Below are 25,225 nucleotides of genomic sequence, written 5' to 3'. Positions count from 1 at the left end.
CGCCAAATCTCTGCAAATTCCAAAGTAGAGGCATTTCAACGTCTGAAGTCAAGACCTGCATCATGCTTCCAGCATTTGCAGTCTCTTGGGTCTCCACTTTTACATAAATGAGGCAGCATAACCCACGGTTGAAATAATTGTCAGTTTAACATCATATGAAATCTGCAATAATTTACACAGTGATTTAACAATAATAATTTATGAAAGAAATGTATTGGTGTGTAATTTGCTATTAAGAAAGTAAATACTGGAATTCCATTAACCTCCCTCTTCCTCACTACTCTTAAACCCTCACCTCAGTTAAACAAACCATCTCATAGACTTGTGCGTACCTTCTTCTTTGTCTCAATGTCTGTTATATGATGAGAAGCGCTCTCATACAATGTAAATGTAGATAGATTTTTCTTTATTAAGAACAAATTCTGAATTAGCTAAATTCTTTTATTTTTAGCATCCAGATGAGAAGAGATTGGAAGGGCTTTCCAAGCAACTGGATTGGGATGTTCGCACAATTCAACGCTGGTTTCGGCAGAGAAGGAACCAGGAAAAGCCCAGCATCCTCACCAAATTCTGTGAGAGCATGTACGGATTTAACCTGTTGTGTTTTACTAATGCAGAATTGAAGACAGCTTATATTCTGACTGAAACAAAGGATGATTTTTCTTACTTATTCTTTTGACTTCTTTAAAATCAAGCATTGGCAGAGAAGGCTGGCAGATTTACAAGACCTATTTAGTGCTAATAACCAAAGATTAATTTTTATCTAATATTGTTTCCCAATGTGTTTTAGTAACTTGTTTTCGTAAGCAAATTTAACAAATTCATATTTGATTAGAATTGTGGGAAAAAGAGAGGTAGTCACTATTAGAAAGACATTTTGTGACCTGGGTGGATTTGATATTTGGTAGTTCCTCTGGTGAAGGGGCTGTCATGTCCATTTTGGGCAGCTCACTCACCTTTCTCCACCGGGCACTCACCTTTCACCTTTGACTCCAAGTAGCTGTTTACATGCGGCAGTGGCCACACCCCAGGATACCGCTTCAATAAGCAGGCTAAACCAGCTGACGATAGCTGGCGGCCTCATACCTTGGTAAAATGGGGTTACACCTGTCCTAGCATGCAAAGTCAGATGTGGACTGGGTGGATGAGATCGACAGTGAGATCCAATGGCCAGGAAGGTGGTCCTGCAATGCTCCGTGTTGAGAAAGGGCATGACAAGGCACAGGAGAAGTCATGGTCATCCACCGCAATGAAGAGAGACCCCAGTTTGTACCACAGGACCCGAACTTCTGAGGTCAGAGAGAGTGGAGCTGCCCCAGTGCAATGAGTTTTCCACTTCAAAAATTCTCCCGCACAGGTTTTCTGCCATCTTCGCATACAATGGACAACCACAAAATGCTTGATCACAGCAGTCCATAAAGCAACACGGCAAGCAGAATTGCTGAACGGTTATGAATCAAGAAAGATGTGTGGAAGTTAAATGAAGTCACTCTTGCATTCTTCAATCATCAGCTCAGGTCCTGCCTTGAACTTTGGCAGAAAGACAATGAAGTGCTAACAAACAAAAGCAAATTACTGAAAATCTGAACAAAATGCTAATGATTGTTTAGTGGGCCACAGAGCATCTGTGCAAAGAGAAATATCTCAGATTATTGACCTTTTGTCAGAACTGGTCTTTCAGCTGAGCTTCAGGCTTGGAGATGAACCACAAGACTAATCCGTAATTAGGGAATCAAAGTTCAAAGTAGAATTATTATCGTAGTATCTATGCATTATACAACCTTGTAATTTGTCTCATTACAGATAGCCACAAAACAAAGAAACCCTAAAAGAACCTGTTTAAAAAAAACCAACAAACACCTAATGCGCAGAGAGAAAAAAAAATGCAATTAAAGTAAGCAAATAGCATTCAGAAGTCAAGTTTTATGAAAGACACGAAGCCAGGCATCACTGTAGCTGGAGCAGTTCAGCACAAAGCTGAGTAAACGCCATGGGATCACAGACACGAAGACAGAGTTCACTGCACCTGGAGCAGGCCATAGTCTCAGTTCAGCGCAAAGCTTATGTAAACGTCATGGGATCACAGACACAAAGCCAGGCATCGCTGCACCTGGAGCAGGCCATAGTCTCAGTTCAGTGCAAAGCTGAGTAAACATTGTGGAGCAGAAAACAGACTAGTCCCATTACTCTACTCTGGTCCCAACACCCTGACCATTTCAATCTGACCTGGTACTTAAATCATCCAAACATTGGGCCATTCCTCGCTCTCTGATAGCTCTGGGGCCTGGACCCCGCTGCCACAATTCAGCCCGTACCTGACCTCTCCAACGCTGCCCAGCATTTAAGTGGATCAGACATCTGGACTTTCCTCACTCCTGCCTCTGCTTGCCTCTGGCATACCTTGACTTTATCTCTACCCCTGCCTCTGCTCGCCTAGCTTCACGCCTGCACACCTCTCCATTGTTAGCATTGATCATTATTAATAAAGCATTATTAATAAGATGCTTTGTAGTTTCCATTGTTTTGTATTTTGCCGCCAAGAAGTAGTCATTGGTCATCACCAGTGCCATTTTAAATCAGCTAAATTGAAAGAAGACAACCAAAGGGGTTATCTTAAAAAATTGTGACAGAAATTGCATATGTGGATGATGACTTAAAACTAAGTTCCTATATCCCATTTAACTCAGGTAATTGGATTGTTCCAGATTAATGCAAATCGGTTAAATTCCTATCACTGGGGAAAGGCTTGTGTACAGTTACCTAGACAGACCAGCAAGACAAGTGTCTTGTATAATGCTGACTCAATATATCTAATCTGCTTGTACTTGATTCCCTGGCAAATCTACCGTGTAAAATGTTGTAGCAGGCTTTGACAGAATACAGTCTTTAGCAGCCAAGTTTGAATTATGATTTCTGCGGAAGGACAAGAGTGCAGCAATACATTATAAAATCTTTGGTTCAGTAGGTCGACTGTCAGGTGGGCTTACTGGAGGAGGTGACCAAAAAAGGATGTGAGGAATAGGGGGAGGGGGAGGGGGAATCTGTTAACCAGAAGGAAGGACTGATGTTCATGTCATCAGGTTGGAGGCTACTCAGATAGAGTAGAAGGTGTCGCTCCTCCACCTTGAGGGTGACCTCATCGTGACACACAGTTGACATAGTAATTAACATGAGGCATTAGAAAGACATACAGACATACTTTATTGATCCTGAGGGAAATTGGGTTTCATTACAGCCGTACCAACCAAGAATAGTGTAGAAATATAGCAATATAAAACCACAAATAATTAAATAATAATAAGTTAATCATGACAAGTAGAAATAAGTCCAGGACCAGCCTATTGGCTCAGGGTGTCTGACACTCCAAAGAAGGAGTTGTAAAGTTTGATGGCCCTATGACGCTCAGTGTTGCATCTTGGTGGAATGAGTCTCTGGCTGAATGTACTCCTGTGCCTAACCAGTCCATTATGGAGTGGATGGGAGTCATTGTCCAAGATGGCATGCAACTTGGACAGCATCCTCTTTTCAGACTGAAAAGAATTGAGCTGGAGTTGATAAGTCTGACTGGACTGCATTAAGTGGTGAGTTATAATGTTCAGCTTAGTACATATTTTTTTCAAACTCTGTTTATTAATTTGTTGTTTTATATGATGTTTTATATGTTACCATCTACATATGCCACCAGAATATATTGTGCTGCTGATTTAGGTTGATTGCTGATTCCCAGTTGCTGGCGCAAGCCTATTATAAAAACTTCCTTTGATGAGGAATCGGTAATGCAATGCACTGACTTAAGCTGCATTTACAGTTGACTGGTGCAAAATTAATTGCAGTGACCCAGATTTGCAGTCCACAGTGAAGGTAGAGCGCTCACAGCAGATCTCTTAAAGATCTAGCCGTGAATGTGTATTTATTGAGAAGGCACAGCAGTGCTTCCAGTTCCCAAGGAGATTCAGGCAAGTGAGGCTCCCTTCGCCTCACCATTTTAACTGAATTTCATAGGAGCAGCATTGAGAGTGTCCTGACAAATAGCATCCCCATGGGAGCAGCAGAGCATCAGACAGGAAGTCCCTACAAAGGCCTATGAGAAAGGCCAAGAGGATCGTAAGGGTCTCCCTACCACCCATCGAGAAATTTATCAGGAGCGCTGCATTCGTAGTGTAGTCAGTATCATCAAGGATCCCACCCATCCATCTTTGACTTTCTACCATCAGGCAGGAGTCTCCGATGCATAAAGACAACAACTATAGTCAGGATGAGAAAACAGCTTCTTCCCTCAGGCCATTAGGCTTCTGAACTCCCTGCCGCATCGCATTCAAAGTGTGAGTGGATAATTGTACTGTTCCCACAATATTTGATTTATGCACTTTACTTTGTTTATGCATAATTCATTTGTAGATGTAATTCTACTTTCCTAAGTTATTGTGCATTATATGTGTGTTATGTGTACTTATGAGCTTTACACACTGGTTTGGAGAAACTTTGAACATGTGTATAGTTAAATGACAATAAACTTCACTTGATGATAACAGGAGCCACACACGATTAATTGGTCTTTCAATTAAAGAATTCTCAAAGCCAGCAAATCAGAAAGTAAAAAGCAAAGATTACAGCTTATACTTTTGTTTCAGTGTAGAGAAAGTGAAATAAAGATTGTAACATAAATTTGAGATCAATGGAGAGATTGGAATATCATAAGCATTTTACAAAAATTATGATTTTCAGAATCCTGCTATTTTACAAGCATTCCAACTCTACATTGGTGAGACCCATTGTAAATTGGGGGAGCACCTCTGCTCCATCCATCAAAAGCAGAACTTCCCACTGGCCAAACATTTCAATTCTGATTCCCATTCCCGTTTCAACATGTCAGTCCCTGGCCTCCTCCTGTGCCAAGATGAGACCACCCTCAGGATAGAGGAGCAACACCTTATATTCCATCTGTCTAACCTCCAACTTGATGGTATCAACATTGATTTCTCCTTCCGGTTTAAAAAAAAATACCCTCCTTCCCCTTTTTTTCTATTCCACACTCTGGCCTACCTCTTCACACCTGCCTATTACCTCCCCCGGGTCCTCATCCCCTTCCCTTTCTCCTATGGTTTATTCTCCTCTCCTATCAGATTCATTCCTCTCCAACCCTTTACCTTTCCCGCTCACCTGGCTTCACCTATCACCTTCCAGCTCACTGCTTCCTCTTCCCCCCCCCCCCCCCCACCTCAGCGTTTCTCTGCCACTGGTTTAATTTATTCTGTCATTAGATACAATAAGTTAAAATTAACTGCTGACTCACACATGCAGCTTTGCCTTGAATGCATTTTCATTACCATGACACATTAGTAAAATTTGAAATGAGTTTTACGTTAAAATTAGCTTTAGTTAATTGTGGATATACTGTATTTCTGTTAAAAAAAGTATTACCAATTTTGTTTGGAATATGTTGGCCGAACATGCACTAAATTTATTTTGCTATCTAATAGATGGCTATTCAACTAAAATAACTCACAAAAGTGTCTGTTATTTTAATAATATCAAAAACGAGACAGAACATTTTGTTGTTCAAGTCTATGATTGCCTGTGTAACAAAAAGTGATAACCTACACTAATGATTTTCGTTGAGCCGTACTCCATGCATAATAACTGCTAAATTATAGTAACCATTATACTGTATTTGAAAAATATTCTGTTGATTGTAATATATGGTGGGATATCCCAAGGACATTTAAATTGTCAGGTTGCTTGTCCAACATCGAGTGTGAAGTGAGCCGGCATTTCCTCAGATCCCCTTCACTCATTACTCTTGTATTTTTGGTGTCAAAGGAAAGTGATGTCTCTATGTGGAACAAAGCATTTTACACTTTTTGCCTTGTTTGTTTTCCAAGCCCTTCACAATCTCACCCATATTGTAGCACCTCCTCCAGTGCTAGATCTGGACAAAATGATGTTGTGACTGATAAATTTGCAAAAAACACCAACTTGTTATTGGGTGTTTAGTTACAGTCTCTACACAATTTAAATAATGGATGCTGGAGAGATTGTTAGAAAACTTAAGCTAAAATGTAAGTTGAACAGCAACTATAATGTTGAGAAGGTCAGCCATAATTCCTCGTGCAAAGAAGAATACAGTAGATTCTCATTAATTGGGCCATCAGTTAATCAAGGCAGCCGCTTCTTTGGGACAACAAGAGCAAAAAGAAATCCAGAAGATAGCTTGGATAACCGGTGTTTATTTGGGATGCCATGCCACTTAGTTGAGACAGGACACTGTTGCCGAACAGTTTCAAACTAGCGAACTTGTGTGGCCCTTGACACTACACAGTGCTTGGAGCAAACAATTTTTAAATGGCATCAGTTGCTGCAGCCTCCTTTGCACTGGTGAAAGCAGAATTAGATTGGAAGACCACTTTGTTGAGCACCCCCACTCCATCTGCAAATAGCAGTATTTCCTGAAGCCAACTATTCCAATTCCTATTTCCATTCTCGTTCTGAAATGTCAGTCCATAGCCACCTCGTATTCCATCCAGGTAGCTCCAACCTGACGGCATGAACATCAATTTCTCCAACTTCGGGTATTTTTTTCTCCCACTTCCCCTTCCCTTTTCAATTCCCCACTCTAGGCCTCTTACCTCTTCTCCTCACCTGCCTACCACCTCCCTCTGGTGCCCATCCTCCTTCCCCTTCCCCCATGCTCCACTCTCTTCTCAGATCAGATTCCACCTATCACCTCTGAGCATCCCTCCTCCCCTACCCACCTAGCTTCACCTATCAGCTTCTAGTTTGTCCTCTTACCTCTCCTCTGCCTTCTTATTCTCAACCCAAACATCAATTCATTTCCATACATGCCTGAACTGCTGAGTTTCCCTGGCAATTTTGTATGTTCCTCTCTATTTCCAGCATCTGAAGAATCTCTAGTTTTCATATCATTTCAAAACTCATTTGGAATAGAACTTAAAGGTGAGTTTTAAAAAGATTTTGACAAACTTCTATCGATGAGTAGTGGAGAGAACCAATGCCCTCAAACTGAAAATCCTACAAAAAGTAGTGGATACAGCGCAGTCCATCGTGGGTAAAGCCCTCCCCGCCATTGAGCATATCTACATGAAATGCTGTCACAGGAAAGCAGCATCCATCATCAGGGACCCCCACCACTCAGGACATGCTCTCTTCTCACTGCTGCCATCAAGAAGGTACAGAAGCCTCAGGCCTCATTCCAACCAGTTCAGAAACCGTTATTACCCCTCGACCATTAGACTCTTGAAACGAAGAGGATAACTTCATTGAACTTTACTTGCCCCATCTTTGAAATGTTCCCACAACAAATGGGCTCTTCATCTCATGTTCTCACTATTTATAGTTTATTTCTTTATTATTGTCATGTGTTTCTGTTTGTGTTTGCACAATTTGTTGTCTTTTGCACACTGGTCCAAATTGGTGCAGTCTTTCACTGATACTGTATTCTATAGATTTATTGAGTTTGTCCAAAACAAAATAAATCTCAGGGTTGTATATGATGACATATATGTACTTTGATAATAAATTGACTTTGAACATTTTGAACTTTGATTTATTTGCATACTTCAGCACAACCTTAGGTAAGTAAGCCTCAGCTAATGTATAAATTACTAATCCAGGATTTAGCAGTATCTACTGAGCATCACAGGAACTCTTATGGTTTGAGTGATGTTGTATTCTTTGTTTTTTACTTCTTGGTTGATTGAACTGAGGAAACATCAAAATTCAAGTACAAGAAAAGAGCAAAGACAAAGACTGGGGAGCATTTTCCCAGGAAAAAATATTTATATGTATATATATTCACTACTAAATCTGATTGCTGGGCTCCATTCCTAACTGGGTGAAGGCATATATGCTTGCAGAAATTTCAGCCAACTCATTACCTTCTTGATTAAAAGAATCAGGAACCAACTACGTAGTGCCAAAGTCTTGGTACTGTGAGTCAGAAAACAGTCGTGTGCAATAGCAACAATTTAAGAATCTTCCTCAGTCAGTTCAATTTCTGTTCTTACTTTGCTGGCTTCTTGCTCAGCTTACTTATATTGAAATAGTTCAGCATTTGTTCTCTTTTTGTCAAGGCATTCTGTCAAAAAATCTTTAGAAAATATCCCGACCTTTATATATTTAAACGTGTATAAGCAGAGAATCTTTAACCGATAATTTTTCTGCCTTCTTTTCTAATTTGACTAAACTAAATCTGCTTGTGATTTCATAACTTACTGTGATGAAAATAGCATAACATGGCTGAATAAACCTTACAAGCACAATTTTTAAATATTCTCTGTGAATGGTCATCTATGTTCTTCCTAAGCAATCTGTATCATAGTAACATACTGTATGTTGCAATAGATTAGGCAGGTTTCTGATAACTTAGAACCCTTGTTATCTAATCCTGTGGAAAATCTTACAAAAGATAGTGTATTTGGCCCAGCACATCATAGATAAAGTCCTTTCAATCAATGTGCATGTCTGTATGATACACTGTCATAGAAAAGCAGCATCCATCCTCAAAGATCCTCACCATGCAGTTCATTCACTTTTCTTGCTGCTGTCATCAGACAAAAGGTACAAGTGCCTCAGGACTCTCAGCACCAGATTCAAAAATAGTTACTACCCCTCAACCATCAGGCTCTTGAACTAAAGGGGATAACTGTACTTGTCCATTGAGATGTTCCCACAACCAATGATCTCACTTTAAGGACTCGTTATTTTGTTATTTCATACTCTCATTATTCATTGTTGTTTAATTATATTTGCATTGGCAGAGTTTGTTGTCTTCAAAGCTGTACTTGATCTTTCATTGATCCTGTTATAGTTACTATTCTATGGATTTGCTAAGTATGCCCATGGGAAAAAGAAACTCAGGGCTGTATGTGGTGACATGTATGTACTCCGATAATAAAATTTACTTTGCTAAATAAGTTTTAGTAAAAGTAAATTTTACTCATGGAGGAGAATGAAAGGAGTGGTGCAGGTTTTGGAGACAAAGTAAGCAAAGTTTCTGATAATGATACGTGCTTTGCTGTTTCAGCTGAACTGTTGCCTGTTACCACCATGGACAACTCAGAACTGAGTATTGAGGCTCCAAGGCATTTAAATGTTCCACTGAGTGGGTTCCTTCTCAGTAAAGCATGACAAGGAAGAATAATATCCTCTAAGATAAATTAAATGCTTTTCTTATTCGTGAGGCAGGAGAAATAAGCATATTTCATCAGGGTATACACCAGGCAACCAGTGGAAACAGAAGAATTTTTCAAGATAAAAACATTTCCATTGAGCAGACACTGGGGAATAGTGAGGGAAAAATGGGCTCTAAAAGACTCAGTTTAATGAACCATCAGGAAATTGTATTATTACAGTTTGAAATGTCATGGGAGTAGCCTTCATCTTTGGTGTATATAAAAGTGAGTAAAGCAAAATAACAAACTCAGTTATTAATAATTCAAGCTTGAAAAATCTGATTTCACAATTATTCTTTTATTTGTGTAACGAATCCCCAAAACTAACCCAGTTAATACTGCATATTCTAACCATTTATCAATGGGGCCATGTTAAATTATTTCTCTCAGTAGAACGATAGAAAATATCCCCAGTATAAACTAAAAGTGATGTTGTGTCTGTTAATAAATCTAGATTTAATACCGTTTCAAGATTTTGTTAGATTAAAATTATGAAGTAGAAAGGAAAAGCTGCTTCAAGTGAAAATATTTTGAACTTTTGAAATTCCATCCATAATAATGTCATAAGTCTATAATTTATGGGGTAAAGGACAATCAAAGCTACAAGAACGTTTGTAGAAATTATGGCATGAATGATCCTTTGGCCTATTAAGTCCTTGCTGGGTAAGAAATAGGCAAGTTAATATCATCTCATAGCTCCTGCTTTTTTGTCTTTTAGTTTATAGCTCTTCATGTTCATCCAGGTAGAGTAGTATACAACAGTCTTAGGCACGTAGCTATAGGAGGGTGTCAAAGACTTTTGCACAGTACTGCCGTAATTTTATGCATTGCATGGTACTGCTGCACAAAAAAGCCAAATTTCATGACATACTTGAGCGATGATAAACCTGGTTCTGATATGGGTCTCTATTGTGGACTGAGAGTGGGAAGGGGGCAGGGAGAGGAGTATCATGGTTGGGAAGGTGGGAAGGGAGAGGGGAGGGAGTGGGAAGCACCAGAGAGACATTTTGTAATGATTAATAAACCAATTGTTTGGAATCAAATGACTTTGCCTGGTGTACCTGGGCTGGGTGCATCTGCACCCATGCCACTCACCACCCCGGCATACCTTCTCTGCCACCCCTCCAGTGGCACTCCACCCCCCAACATTCCCAACATCCTTTGCTCCCACCAGATTTAAAAACTCACTCTCCACTCCAAGTTGGCAAAACTACAGTACTGTGCGTACACCCAAGATTTTTGCGTAGTACTGTACTTTATGCGAGTGTTTCTGCCATCGCCATCCTTTTATGCACTTAGTTCCAATAGCGTTACTCATCTGAGTCTAAAAAAGAAAATTCCTCAGTTCCTGTCTAATCCTACTGATTGAATTGTCTGTATAATATTAGTTGTGTCATCTTCTAAGGAAAATAGATTGTTCAAGTTCATGCTGTCTAGGACTCTCATAATTCTGTATGGCTCAATTAAATCCCTTATCAGCTTTTTTTTATTTAAAAGCAACTGACTTCATTCCAGCTAATCTCTCCAAAGAACAATAATTCTCCAGCCCTGTCAACAATAACATAAATCCCTTCCTTCTGCAATCACATCACTCTTACAGGAGTCTAACAGCACTAGTTTGTTCTACACTTGATCAGTGTTCCTGCTCTTGTATTAGACCATAAACCCATTAAGATATAGGACCTGAATGAGGCCATATGGCCCATCTGGTCTGCTCCACCATTTCATCATGGCTGATCCATTTCCCTCTCAGCCCCAGTCTCCTGCCTTCTCCCCATATCCCTTCATGCCCTGACCAATCAAGAATCTTCCGCCTTAAATATACCCAATGACTTGGCCTCCATAGCTGCCTGTGACAAAAAATTCCACAGATTCACCACTCTCTGGCTAAAGAAATACCTCCTCATCTCTGTTCTAAAAGGACGCCCCTCTATTCTGAGGCTGTGTCCTCTGGTCTTGGACTCTCCCACCAGAGGAAACATCTTCTGGTATTCTGTCTTGGCCAATAAAGGCAAGCATATCACAAGCCTTCTTAACCACTGTAGGGATTTGAAGGGATAAAGTTATGAGAATCACTGAGGGGTTCCAAATAGCCATATTAAATTAATCTGTTGAGAGTTGGTGGGCAAATTAAGTGAGTGAAGCAAGGACAAGAGTGCTGAGCAAGAAGAAATAAGCATTGGTTATGATGGTTTAGCTAAAGGAAATTCGAGCGCTGGAGGCCAGGAGTGGACAATAAACCAATGAAGGTAGACAAAGTGTAAGTGAAACCATATCACTAGAGATGCTGGGGCAGCTTTACTACGGCTGCGAAGCTGCTTCTTTGCTGGTGTGTTAGGATACCCAGGTTTTGCAGAGTCTAGGTGGTGCAAACAAATGGATGCAAAAAAATACAGAACTAATGACAATGAGAAGTATTTCATAATGGGAGGGATGGGAGGGTCGGGTACAGGCTGAATGGAGGTGGCGCGGGCTAGGCCCCAGAGTGTATCGAGGCAACTGAACCTGATGCTTTGGATGATTTAGGCGCTAGGCCAAATTGAAAAGTCTGGGTGTGGAGGCCTGAAACGAGGAACGGGCTGGTGCAGATCACTGCTCTGCTCTGTGTTGAACTAAGTGTCTGTGGACTTTAGTTCAGAATGGTATTTGCTTGCACTTTTTGTTTGCATGATTTATTTTCTCTCTGCACATCAGGTCTTCATTTATTTATTATTTATTTATTGGGATACAGTGTAGAATGGCCCTTTGACCATGCCATCCAGCAATCCCCTGATTTAATCCTAGCCTAATCACGGGACAATTAACCTACCAACCGGTGCACAAACATGGTCACGGGGAGAATGTTCAAACTCCTTACAGACAGCAGTGAGCATTGTTCCTAGGTCACTGGTACTGTAATGCGTGTGTACCATGCCACCCCAATAGCTTGATGGGTTTTTTTAGGAGACAAGTCTTAAGGTTGTATAAAGTATACATACTTTGAATATGAATGTACTTTGAACTTAAGAACAGTTGCTTTGATTTTCCTCACCAAATTAAGTTTTGACTTCCCCATCACTTGATGCTGGACATCATGTCTAATAGTTGTGTGTAATCAGCAGGTATAATCATAGGATAAGTTTATTAGCAAAGTATATATATGTCACCATATAAAACCCTGAGCTTCGTTTTCTCATAGCATACTCAGTAAATCCAAGAAACACTATAGAATCAATGAAAGGCCACACCCAACAGGGCAGACATAGAACCAAAGTGCAAAAGATGACGAACTGCAAATAGAAAAGAAATAATAATAGTAAGAATAAATAGGCAATATATATCTGGAACATGAGATGAAGAGTCCATGAAAGTGAGTCCACTGAACAGTTCAGTGATGGGGCCAGTAAAGCCATCATCACTGGCTCAGGAGCCTGATGGTTGAGGGCTAATAACTGTTCCTGAACCTGCTGGTGTGGGTCCTGAGGCTCCTGTACCACCTTCCTGACAGCAGCAGCAAGAAAAGAGCATGTTCTGGGTGGTGGGGGTGCTCGATGATGGATGCTGCTTTCCTGTGACAGCACTCTGTAGATGTGCTCAGTGGTGGGGAGGGCTTTACCCATGATAGACCAGGTCATATCCACTATTTTTGCAGTATTTTCCGTTCAAGAGTATTGGTGTTTCCATACCAGGCTGTGATGCAACCAATCAATATCCTCTCTACCAGCATCCAGAGTAGTTTGTCAGAGTTTTAGATATCATGCTGAATCTACAGAAACTTCTCAGAAAGTAGGGTCACTCCCTTCATAATTGCATGTAAGTGCAATTACAAAGTGCTGTTACGAAGAGAGGTTATGGAGGGTCATCAGCTCAAATATGAACATTGGTCAGCTGTGTAATATGATAAAAAAAACTCATAACACTTGAACTGATGTGTATGGAGGCAGGTATGGTTCTGCCTCGTAACTTGTGTCCTACCCTGAATGAAGATGGAAAGGACAAATCTATCTCACCTTAGAAGGAGGTAGGAGTTTGAGATATACTTTGAATCTGGGACAAATTTCATATCTGTCATGCCTGCACAGGTTCTGCCCTGATAACAGACAGGCACCTCCTGGTTTCCCCAGTAACAGAAGTCAGCTGCCACTCATTTCCAAATCATCACCTACAGCCTGTTTTAACCCAGCTCTCGTTCACTGTCCTTGTTCTAACTCAACATAGCATTGGGCATACGAGGCTTAATTATTCTTTGTATCTTGTTGGAAAACATCGCTCTGGGATGTGTAGGTTTTGACATCATTATAAAATAGTTGAACATAATTTTTTACAGTGTGAAGCATATAAGATTGAAAGAAATAAAATGCAGGATTCACTACTATCTTTTGGAGTTGATAGTTTTCATTTTAAAACTTTATTAAGTTATGGAAGTGACTTTAATTTAATTCACAGTAGTGTCTTTCATTACTTGCGATCTATAGGGCTTTTGGGATAATTTAGTTTTCATTTGATAAAGATCTGTTTTGTTCACTTTATGCAGTCCTGGGTAGGACTGCATCTAGTGTAGTTTCTTTTTTTCTGTGTTGTTTTCACGTAGTTCAGTGTAGTTTTTGTACTGTTTCATGTAGCACCATTGTCCTGAAAAACATTGTCTCATTTTTACTGTGTACTGTACCAGCAGTTATGGTCAAAATGACAATAGAAAGTGACTTGACAACTTGACCTAGTAGGGGTTTTATTTCCCAATTCTCTACACCACACTCCAGTCCAGTTGGTGGTGGTAATGCATCTTTAAGCTGGACTGCCAACCACCATTAAAAGGAGGAGGAGCAGAAGGAGTCAGTCTCAACCAGTTGCTCCTAGCTTTCAGTTACCCTGCCTTGTTGTATTAAGTATCTGTTCTCGTTAATGTTCTGTCCCCTCATGACTTGTTATTATATGGTTTACTGCTAAATCATCTCTGTCGCTCTGCTTTTGAGTCAAGCCTCCACTATGTTTCCTAACAGGATTAGTGAACCAACAAATTGACACAGTGGAGTATGCTTGTCAAAAGAAAGTCGTTTGTCAACAGGAGCACACGATCTTGAAGCAACAGGAAGTTATTGATCATCTGCTCACCATTCCTAACTAACTCTGTCTCCAGACAGCAGCACTGTGATGGGCAATGTCTTCCCTCAAAACCATGGATTTGATGAATCTCCAACCTGATGCCACAAATTCCCGTCCTAGTGTGCCTCAGACTTCGGGCTCTAGATATCTCTGTATGTTACAGATGAACCAAAGTTACCCTTGTTATTTCTGTCTTGACTGGGTGAGCTCTGACCTGGGCTACTGCTAACTGGGACAATAAAACCACCATTTGGGATAAATATGAAAACTTTGACCATTGAGATGCGCTGGGATTTTGATCTTCTGGGAAGTGGATGGGAAACAGTGGATCGGATACTTTGCCTCCATCAAAGCTTATGGTCGGTCTTGGAGTACACCGTGGAATTCTGGACCCTCATGGCGGAGTGCAGCTGACCCATTACCATCACACCCACTTGGAGTACCTGAATGTCCACCAACCTCAAAACCTTCATCACTCAGGTCCTCTGAATTGGCATGTCATCTGCCAGATCCCATGTAGTTAGCAAGAGCTCCCCTAACCAGCCATCCCTCCCCAAACAAGAGCATGAACACCGGTGGAGAAACAGCATGCATTTATTGCAAAGCCATTGAGCACCCATGCATCAAGTACTCACTACATACAGGAAAGTGGCACCACCAAGTAGAGGTGAGGTGAGGAGCCTTGTATCTGGTAAGCTTCCCTTGTGCCAGCACCACGGCCAGACTCACTCTGTCTACCCTCTTCCACACTACAACAGACACCTCTAAACGGCAAACTCGAGCCATGAGTTTATGTGAGATTTTTCAACAGCGGCTTTCTCTTTGCCACTCTCTCGTAACGCTGCGACTGGTGAAGCACCCGGGCAACAGTTGTATGCACAGTCTCTCCCATCTCAGTGACTGAAGCATTTGTCTCCTCCAGATTTGTCATAGGTTTCCTGGTGTCCTCCCTCACTAGACCCATGCATGGTCGCTCAGTTTTTGAGGATGGCCTGCTTTAGACGGTTTTACAACTTCTTCCAATTTCTCAATGATTAACTTAGCTGTATTCTGAGGGATATTCAGTGACTTGGAAATTTTCTTGTATCCATCCCCTGACTTGTGTTTTTCAATAACCTTTTTGCAGAGTTGCTTGTGGTGTTCTTTTGTCTTCGTGGTGTAGATTTTGCCAGGATACTGACTCATCAGCAGCTGGACCTTCTGGATGCAGGTGTATTTTTACTAAAAACGATTGAAACACCTTGACAGCACTCAGGTCTCGAAAAACAGATCTGCTTTTAACTAATTATGTTACTTTTAGAACTTACAGGCTGCACCAGTGATGATTTGATGTGTCAATACTTATGCATTCAATAATTTTGTGTTTTACGTTTGTAATTAATTTAGATCACTTTGTAGAGATTTGTTTTCACTTTGACATGAAAGACACTTTTCTGCTGATCAGCGTCAGAAAAGGAAATTAAATCCACTGTGACTCATTGTTGTAAAACAAAACATGAAAACTAAACTAATTTGCAAGGGGGATGGGACCTGGAGCAATAGAGCAGTGAGAAAAGTGCAAGGAGCAAAGCCAGATCTAACATATAGAGAGGCTTTGAGAAAAGAGAAGCAGAATAAAGGGTGTAAAGGTAGTAAGGTAGAAGGGCTAAAGTGTGTGTACTTCAATGCAAGAAGCATCAGGAACAAAGGTGATGAACTGAAAACTTGGATACATAAATGGAATTATGATGTAGTGGCCATTACAGAGACTTGGCTGGCACCAGGGCAGGAATGGTTTCTCAATATTCCTGGATTTCAGTGTTTTAAAAGGGATAGAGAGAGGGGGAAAGGGGAGGAGGCATGGCATTACTGGTCAGGGATACTATTACAGCTGCAGAAAGGGTGGATAATGTAGCAGGATCCTCTTTTGAGTCAGTATGGGTGGAAGTCAGGAACAGGAAGGTTACAGTTACTCTATTGAGGGTATTCTATAGGCCCCCTGGTAGCAGCAGAGATACCAAGGAGCAGATTGGGAGGCAGGTTTTGGAAAGGTGCAAAACTAACAGGGTTGTTATCATGGGTGACTTTAACTTCCCTAATATTGATTGGCACTTGATTAGTTCCAAGGGTTAAGATGCGGCAGAGTTTGTTAAGTGTGTCCAGGATGGATTCCTGTCACAGTATGTTGACAGGCCAACTAGGGGGAATGCCATACTAGATCTAGTATTAGGTAACGAACCGGGTCAGGTCACAGATCTCTCAGTGGGTGAGCATCTGGGGGCAGTGATCACAGCTCCCTGGCTTTTAGCATTATCATGGAAAAGGGTAGAATCAGAGAGGACAGGAAAATTTTAAATTGGGGAAGGGCAAATTATGAGGCTATAAGGCTAGAACTTGCGGTTGTGAATTGGGACGATGTTTTTTCAGGGAAATGTACTATGGACATGTGGTTGATGTTTAAGGATCTCTTGCAGGATGTTAGGGGTAAGCTTGTCCCGGTAAGGAAGATAAAGAATGGTAGGGTGAAGGAACCATGGGTGACAAGTGAAGTGGAAAATCTAGTCAGGTGGAAGAAGGCAGCAGACATGAGGTTTAGGAAGCAAGGTTCAGATGGGTCTACTGAGGAATATAGGGTAGCAAGAAAAGAGCTTAAGGGGCTGAGAGGAACAAGAAGGGGGCATGAGAAGCCCTTGGTGAGTAGGGTAAGGGAAAACCCCAAGGCATTCTTCAATTATGTGAGGAACAAAAGGATGACTGGATTAAAGGTAGGACCAATAGAGATAAAAGTGGAAAGATGTCCTGTGAAAGTGAGCTAGGTCCTCAATGAATACTCTTCAGTATTCACCAATGAGAGGGAACTTGATGACGGTGAGGACAATATGAGTGAGGTTAATGTTCTGGAGCATGTTGATATTAAGGGAGAGGAGGTGTTGGAGTTGTTAAAATACATTAGGATGGATAAGTCCCCGGGGCCTGATGGAATATTCCCCAGGCTGCTCCAGGAGGGGAGGGAAGAGATTGCTGAGCCTCTGGCTAGGATCTTTATGTCCTTGTTGTCCACGGGAATGGTACTGGAGGATTGGAGGGAGGCGAATGTTGTCCCCTTGTTCAAAAAAGGTAGTAGTGATAGTCCGGGTAGTTATAGACCAGTGAGCCTTACGTATGTGTTGGGATAGCTGTTGGAAAAGATTCTTAGAGATAGGATCTATGGGCATTTAGAGAATCATGGTCTGATCAGGGACAGTCAGCATGGCTTTGTGAAGGGCAGATCGTGCCTAACAAGCCTGATAGAGTCCTTTGAGGAGGTGACCAGGCATATAGATGAGGGTAGTGCAGTGGATGTGATCCACATGGATTTTAGTAAGGCATTTGACAAGGTTCCACATGGTAGGCTTATTCAGAAAGTCAGAAGGCATGGGATCCAGGGAAGTTTGGCCAGGTGGATTCAGAATTGGCTTGCCTGCAGAAGGCAGAGGGTTGTGGTGGAGGGAGTACATTCAGATTGGAGGGTTGTGACTAGTGGTGTCCCACAAGGTGGTGTTCTGGGTCCCCTACTTTTCATGATTTTTACTAATGACCTGAATGTGGGGGTAGAAAGGTGGGTTGGCAAGTTTGCAGATGACACGAAGGTTGGTGGTGTTGTAGATAGTGTAGATGATTGTCGAAGATTGCAGAGAGACATTGATAGGATGCAGAAGTGGGCTGAGAAGTGGCAGATGGAGTTCAACCTGGAGAAGTGTGAGGTGGTACACTTTGGAATGACAAACTCCAAGGCAGAGTACAAAGTAAATGGCAGGATACTTGGTAGTGTGGAGGAGCAGAGGGATCTGGGGATACATGTCCACAGATCCCTGAAAGTTGCCTCATAGGTAGATAGGGTAGTTAAGAAAGCTTATGGGGTGTTAGCTTTCATAAATTGAGGGACAGAGTTTAAGAGAGGTGATGTAATGATGCAGCTGTATAAAACTCTAATTAGGCCACACTTGGAGTACTGTGTCCAGTTCTGGTCGCCTCACTATAGGAAGGATGTGGAAGCATTGGAAAGGGTACAGAGGAGATTTACCAGGATGCTGCCTGGTTCAGAGAGTATGGATTATGATCAGAGATTAAGGGAACTAGGGCTTTACTCTTTGGAGAGAAGGAGGATGAGAGGAGACATGATAGAGGTGTACAAGATATTAAGAATAGACAGAGTGGACAGCCAGTGCCTCTTCCCCAGTGCACCACTGCTCAGTACAAGAGGACATGGCTTTAAGGTAAGGGGACGGAAGTTCAAGGGGGATATTAGAGGAAGATTTTTTACTCAGAGAGTGGTTGGTGCGTGGAATGCACTGCCTGAGTCAGTGTTGGGGGCAGATACTCAAGTGAATTTAAGAGACTATTAGACAGGTAGATGGAGGAATTTAAGGTGGGGGGTTATATGGGAGGCAGGGTTTGAGGGTCAGCACAACATTGTGGGCCAAAGGGCCTGTAACATGCTGTACTGTTCTATGTTCTAAAACTTACGAGGGGCGTGAATACTTTTTATAGGTACTATACCTCCTAGTCTCCACCCAGCTAACAAGATTCACCTGACATTTCTAAATCATCACCTGCAGCCTGTTGTGGCTCCTTATGGCTTGTAATTTTGCAGCTTATTAGTCAAGTATCTTTTACTGCTAAATCATTTCCATTGCTCTAGATTTACTGCTAAATCATCTCCATGACTACAATCCTAGTCTACATTTCTTGAACATTTTATAGGGTCAATCCTACTCTACATTTCCTGAACAATATTAATATACCTTCAAACAGAAGGTAATTGTGTTCATGAATTAAAGTAATAAATGGTTGCTAACATGCATTGTGACTGGTTGACATATGGTAGCTTCTGTTTTCAACTTCCATTTCATATCAACTTCTTAACCCAACTCAGTGAAAACTTATATTTTTGATCTAATTATGACTGTTTATTGGATTTTTTTTATTATCTGGTATTTTATAATTCAAACTGGGATTGTTAATCAGATTTTTTAAATTTTCTGGCACTTTAACGTTTAAAGTACATTAAGTATCAAAGTATGTATACTTTATACAACCTTGAGATTTGTCACTAATCAAAGAAACCCAATAGGACCCATTTTAAACATGACAGTCCAACATCTGATGTGCAGAGAGAGGGAAAATAATCAAACAAACAATAAAAGTAATCAAATAGTATTCAGAACTGGAGTTCGCAAAAGTGAGTTCATAGTCAGACATTACTGCAGCTGATTCAGAAGCCCGTTCGCTTCAGGCCGCAGCCTCAGTTCAGCGCAGCGTTGAGTAAACCTCACAAAGCAGTGAGCTGAACTGGCCCATCCCTTGCCCCTCATCCAAACCTCGGACTGTTCCTTGCTCTCAGGCCCAGGCCCTTCCACTTTGATAGGCACTCTTGCCCAAGACCCGCTGCCACTATTTAATGTACCTTCCAGGAATCTCAAAAGCTGAAGGATTAGAGAACAGGACAAAATTGCAGAATTGGCCTGGAGCATGTTGAAATTTTCTTGTTGTTGCACACTTCATTTTTATTTCTGTGGTTAATTCATTCTCTAGCAGCCGTAGATATTAATTATAAATCAACAGAAAGACTGTTTCACATATCGTTTAACGTAATGATATAGGGCACACGTGGAAAAGTTCAAAGTGCATGTATTATTGAAGTATGTATAACTTATACAACCTTGAGATTCACTTCCTTACAGGCAGCCACAGAACAAGAAACTCAAAAGAACCCATTAAAAAAGACAAACTAACACCCAATGTGCAGAGAGAGAGAAAATTATGCAAATTGTGCAAAGAAAATAGCAAGCAACAGCACTGAGAAGCAAAATAAGCACAAGCTGCACATGGAAATATAAACTTTTTTGTGTGAATAGATGTTTATTTGCTGTCTTATATATGCCATATATGCCTTGTGCGTGTGTGACTGTTGCTAATGTGCTTTGCACCTTGGCCCCAGAGTGACACTACTTCATTTGTCTGTATTCATGGGCATCCATGTACGGTTAAATGACAATTAAACTTGGACTTGAATTGATGGCACTCCATCTTGGTCTACATTCTGCTATGACGTTCCTGTTATAAAGATGCATGCTAAGTGCAAACTCGGCAACGACCCAGCAGATCCAGTTTTCACCAAATTAAATCGGACCATTAAGTGGATGAATTTAGAACCATCAGATGAAATTTATGTAAATCACTATGCAACCATACATACCAGAGCAAGCAGTATAAAATATTTAACCGATTAATGATATAAAATCAATGATCCAGATCAGTGGGAGGTATTATTGTAACATATCGCATTTTAGAAATTCAAGTTCAAGTTTAATTATCATTCAACCATACATGAATACCCATGAATACAGACAAATGAAGCAACTTTATTTTCAGACCAAGGTACAAAGTACAGAACCAACAGTCACACAGCACAAGGCACATATTGTACCTACGTGCTGAATCTGGAGAGGGTTCAAGAAAGGTTCACAAAAATGATTCCACGATTGAGTGGTTTATCATATGAAGAGTGTTTGATGTTTCTGAGCCTGTATTCACTGGACTCCAGAAGAGTAAGGAGTGACCTCATTGAAACCTATCGAATGTTGAAAGGCATTGACAGAGTGGACATGGAGAAGAACACCAGAGGACACAGCCTTAGAATAGAATGGAGAAGAGGAGGAATTTCTTTAACCAGGGAGTGGTGAATTTGTGGAGTTCTTTGCCACAGGCAACTTTGGAGGCTAAGTCTTTATGAATATTTAAGTCAGAGATGATAGATTCTTGATTGGTCAGGGCATGATGGGATATGGGAAGAAGGCAGGAGACTGGGGCTGAGAGGAAAATTGGATCGGCCATGATGAAATGGTGAAGCAGACTCATTGGGCCAAATAGCCTAATTCTGCTCCTGTATCGTATGGTTTTATAGTTCTAAAAGATATCAGTAAAATAGTCACACACAGAAAAAGTAGACCCAGACCCATGAATTTTGCCAGAGTCTGCAGTTGAACGCCATACAGCTTGTCTTCTGCCAGGTGAACACTGGGTGGGGAGCACCAACTCCAACATGGCCGTCGTGCCACACTGTCCCCTAGTGGAGAGCACCAGCTCCCCCTCTCTCCTGGTCAGCTGTGAACAGGAGGCACTATGGCTCGAGACCAAGTCCGCGCTACAGCTGAGTTCACGCAGCTTCCCACTGTCTGCCCCTGCCTCCCACCAATACGTTCGTGGATCTTACCATGAAACCAGAGTAGGATGTACACAGTGGTAGAAGACTGACGTACTGTACGTGATGGAACAGAGGAACTGAGGAGTTCAACTGCATGGATCTCTGAAAGTGGCATCACACGAAGACAAGGTGGTGAAGAAGGCATTTGGCACGCCGATCTTCATCAGTCAGGGTGTTGTGTACAGGAGTTGAAACATTATGTTACGATTATGTATGATGTTGGTGAAGCTGCACAGAGCATTGTGGATAGTTTTGGTCACCCTATTATAGGGAAGATGTTATTACGCCAGGTAGAGTGTAGAAAAGATTTACCAAGATGTTCCCTGGATTCGGGGCCCTCAGTTGTAATGCGAAGTTGCATTAAGTAAGACTTCATTCTGGGAATGTAAGTAGATTTGAAGGATGTCCTGATAGAATTTAATAAGATCATGAAAAACAGAGATGGTAAAAGCACATAGCTTTTTCCCAGTGAGAGGGTACTAACAACAACAGGGTAGAGGCTTAAAATCGGACAATCAAAGTTCAAAGTAAATTTATTATCAAAGTACATATATGTCACCTTATACAACCCTGAGATTCATTTTGTTCTGGGCATATGCAATAAATCTATAGAATAATAACCAGAGCAGTATCAATGAAAGATCACTCTACTGGGGCATTCAATGAGAGTGCAGAAGATAACAAAATGTGCAAATACAAGAAGAAGAAATAACAATTATAAGTAAATAAGCAATAAATATCAAGAACATGAGATGAAGAATCCTTGAAAGATAGTCCATTGGTTGTGGGAACATTTCAATGATGGGACAAGTGAAGTTGAGTGAAGTTATCCCCCCGTGGTTCAAGAGCCTGATGGTTGGTTTGTAACTGTACCTGAACCTGGTGAACTGAGTCTGATACCTTGTTCCTGATGCCAGCAGAAGCGAGCGTGTTCTGGGTTATGGACTTCCTTATGATGGATGTTGGAATACTGCAACAATATTTCTTTCAGATGGTGGGGAATGCTTTACCCGTGATGGACTGGGCTGTATTCACTACTTTTTTTAGGATTTTCTGTTAAAAGGTATTGGTGTTCCCATAGCAGGCTGTGAGGCAGCCAATCAATATACTCTCCACAACACTTCTATAAAAGTTTGTCAAAGTTTTAGAAGTCAGGCCAAATGATTGCAAACTACTAAGGGAGCAAAGGTGCTACTGCACTCTCTTTGTAATTGCTCTTGCATGCTGGGCCCAGGACAGGTCCTAGTTGGTCACATTCACCACATTTAAAAAGCATCAAGATAAGTATATGGATAGAAAAGGTTTAGAAGGACAGGGACCAAATGTGGGCATTTAGGACTAGCTCAATAGGCAATAGATTTGGCATATTAGCGTTGGGCTGCATGACTCTAACAAATGCAGAGAGTAAGACTATGGCTGAACCTTCATCCCAACCCCAGCTCTTTGCACCATTTCATTAACAATAATTCCTTTATCCAAATACATCTGTAGTTCTTTACCTTGAGCATACATGATGATAAAGATGAAACATTGAAAGTTTATATTTGAATGAAGAAATATTTCAGCTTTATGGTTTTTTGGTGGAGATGTATCTCTTCCAAAGGAGGTGTAAAGCACTCCTTCCCTCCGCTAGCCTGCAGGGCACCCTTGGGCAAGGTGTAGCAGCTGCTTAGTGACCCCAATCAAGGTCAGATGAAATGATGGGAGCAGGTGGTGGATGGTTGTATGAGCAGTTGATACATATTATGTCCTGGTTATGCAACCGCAGATGGCATGCAGGTAATCTCTGAAGAGTATTGATAATGGTTGGGGTCACCCATCTTGTATAGATACTGCCCAGAAGAAGCCAATGGCAAATCACTTCAGAATAATCTGATGATAACAAAGGAGGTAATTCGACACGGCAGATAATTATGATGATGTTAGATGATTTTCCCTTAGATCTGAGACCTTTATCATTATTACTAGACTTCTAGTCAAGGGAAACATCTACCAAATCACAATTCTTTGGTTTTATCTGTAGTTTCTACCAGATCACCTCTCAAGCTTATAAAGCTTAAGGAACCTCAGCACTTGATTGGAAAGCTGAGCCTGCTGGGCCTGAATATCTCCCTCTGCAACTGGATCCTAGACTTCCTGACTGGGAGACCTCAGTCAGTCCGGATTGGGAGCAGCATCTCCAACACCATCACACTGAGCACGGGGGCTCCCCAGGGCTGTGTGCTCAGTCCATTGCTGTTCACTCTGCTGACCCACGACTGTGCAGCAATACACAGCTCGAATCACATCATCATGTTAGCCGATGACATGACCGTGGTGGGTCTCATCAGCAAGAACGACGAGTCAGCTTACAGAGAGGAGGTGGAGCGGCTAACAGACTGGTGCAGAGCCAACAACCTGTCTCCGAATATGAGCAAAACAAAAGAGATGGTTGTTGACTTCTGGAGGGCACAAAACAACCACTCTCTGCTGAACATTGACGGCTCCTCCATTGAGATCATTACGAGCACCAAATTTCTTTGAGTTCACCTGGCGGAGAATCTCACCTGGTCCTTCAACTCCAGCTCCATAGCCAAGAAAACCCAGCAGTGTCTCTACTTTCTGCAAAGGCTGAGAGAAGTCCATCTCCCACCCCCCACCCTCACCACATTCTACAGAGGATATATCGATCCTCTCGGATCATCTCGGATCCCAAGACCCTGCAGCGGATAGTGAGGTCAGCTGAGAAGATCATCGGGGTCTCTCTTCCCGCGATTACAGACATTTACACCACACGCTGCACCCATAAAGCTAATGGGATCCCACACACCCTTCATACAAACTGTAACCCCTCCTGCCATCTGGCAAAGGGTACCAAAGCATTCGGGCTGTCACGACCAGACTGTGCAACAGTTTCTTCCCTCAAGCAATCAGACTGCTCAATACTCAAAGTCTAGACTAATATTGTAATTTGTCCTCTACTGTGCCTATCGTCTTGTTTATTAATTATTGAACTGCCCTGCACTGTTTTGTGCACTTTATGTAGTCCTGTGCAGGTCTGTAGTCTAGTGCAGTTTGTATGTTGTTTTACGTAGTCTAGTGTAGCTTTGTGCTGTTTCACATAGTCTAGTGTAGTTCTCTGTTGTTTGATGTAGCACCAGGGTCCTGGAGGAACGTTGTTTCATTTTTACTGTGTACTGTACCAGCAGTTTATGGTCGAAATGACAATAAAAGCAACTTGAACTTGAATACGTACTGTACATACCCAGTGTGTTTAATCCCTTCTCAAAGGATAACCACTTCAGGATCAACCTTGTGAAACTTACTTTAGATCACTCTAATACAAGGGGAAAGAATCTAAATCAAATTTATAATCTGATCTTACTAAAGCCCCATATAAAGAAGGACAAATTTATTCCCAATCTGTAATTATTTTACTATGAAAGCTAGCAGAAATGTGTTTCCCTGATTTCTTGCTGTAGCCACAGGTTCTCTCTCTGTAACATGCACATATAACTTCCTGGGGCCACCTTAAATATAAGTTTTTTATTACCTTCTGAACACATTTTACTGCAAATATATCCAATCTGGTTTAACCCATCCTCTCAAATGACCCCTATCAATATTTTATAGTGTTTTTCTTCCTCTCAGCCTACCTTCTCGGCCAACTTTGTCCACAAACTGGGAAAATTGATCCCCTTATATCCAAGCCATTGTGTATTGATTGTGAATAACTGAGGCCTAGACA

The 25,225-nt window shown here is 41.4% G+C and overlaps 1 protein-coding gene across 2 annotated transcripts in view; it reads left to right on the top strand.

Moving 5' to 3' along the window:
• The window catches only part of cers6 (ceramide synthase 6), a 282,104-nt gene that overhangs the window by 99,909 nt on the left and 156,970 nt on the right, over positions 1-25,225 (top strand). For both annotated transcript variants that reach the window (XM_059966394.1, XM_059966393.1), the window contains exon 3: positions 452-582. In XM_059966394.1, coding sequence (XP_059822377.1) covers positions 452-582 — 131 coding nt within the window. The remainder of the gene's footprint in view (positions 1-451; positions 583-25,225) is intronic.

Source organism: Hypanus sabinus, chromosome 4, assembly GCF_030144855.1.
Source record: "Hypanus sabinus isolate sHypSab1 chromosome 4, sHypSab1.hap1, whole genome shotgun sequence".
Lineage (NCBI taxonomy): Eukaryota > Metazoa > Chordata > Chondrichthyes > Myliobatiformes > Dasyatidae > Hypanus > Hypanus sabinus.
The sequence above is the reverse complement of the archived record's forward strand: the minus strand, read 5'-3'. Positions and strand labels throughout refer to the sequence as shown.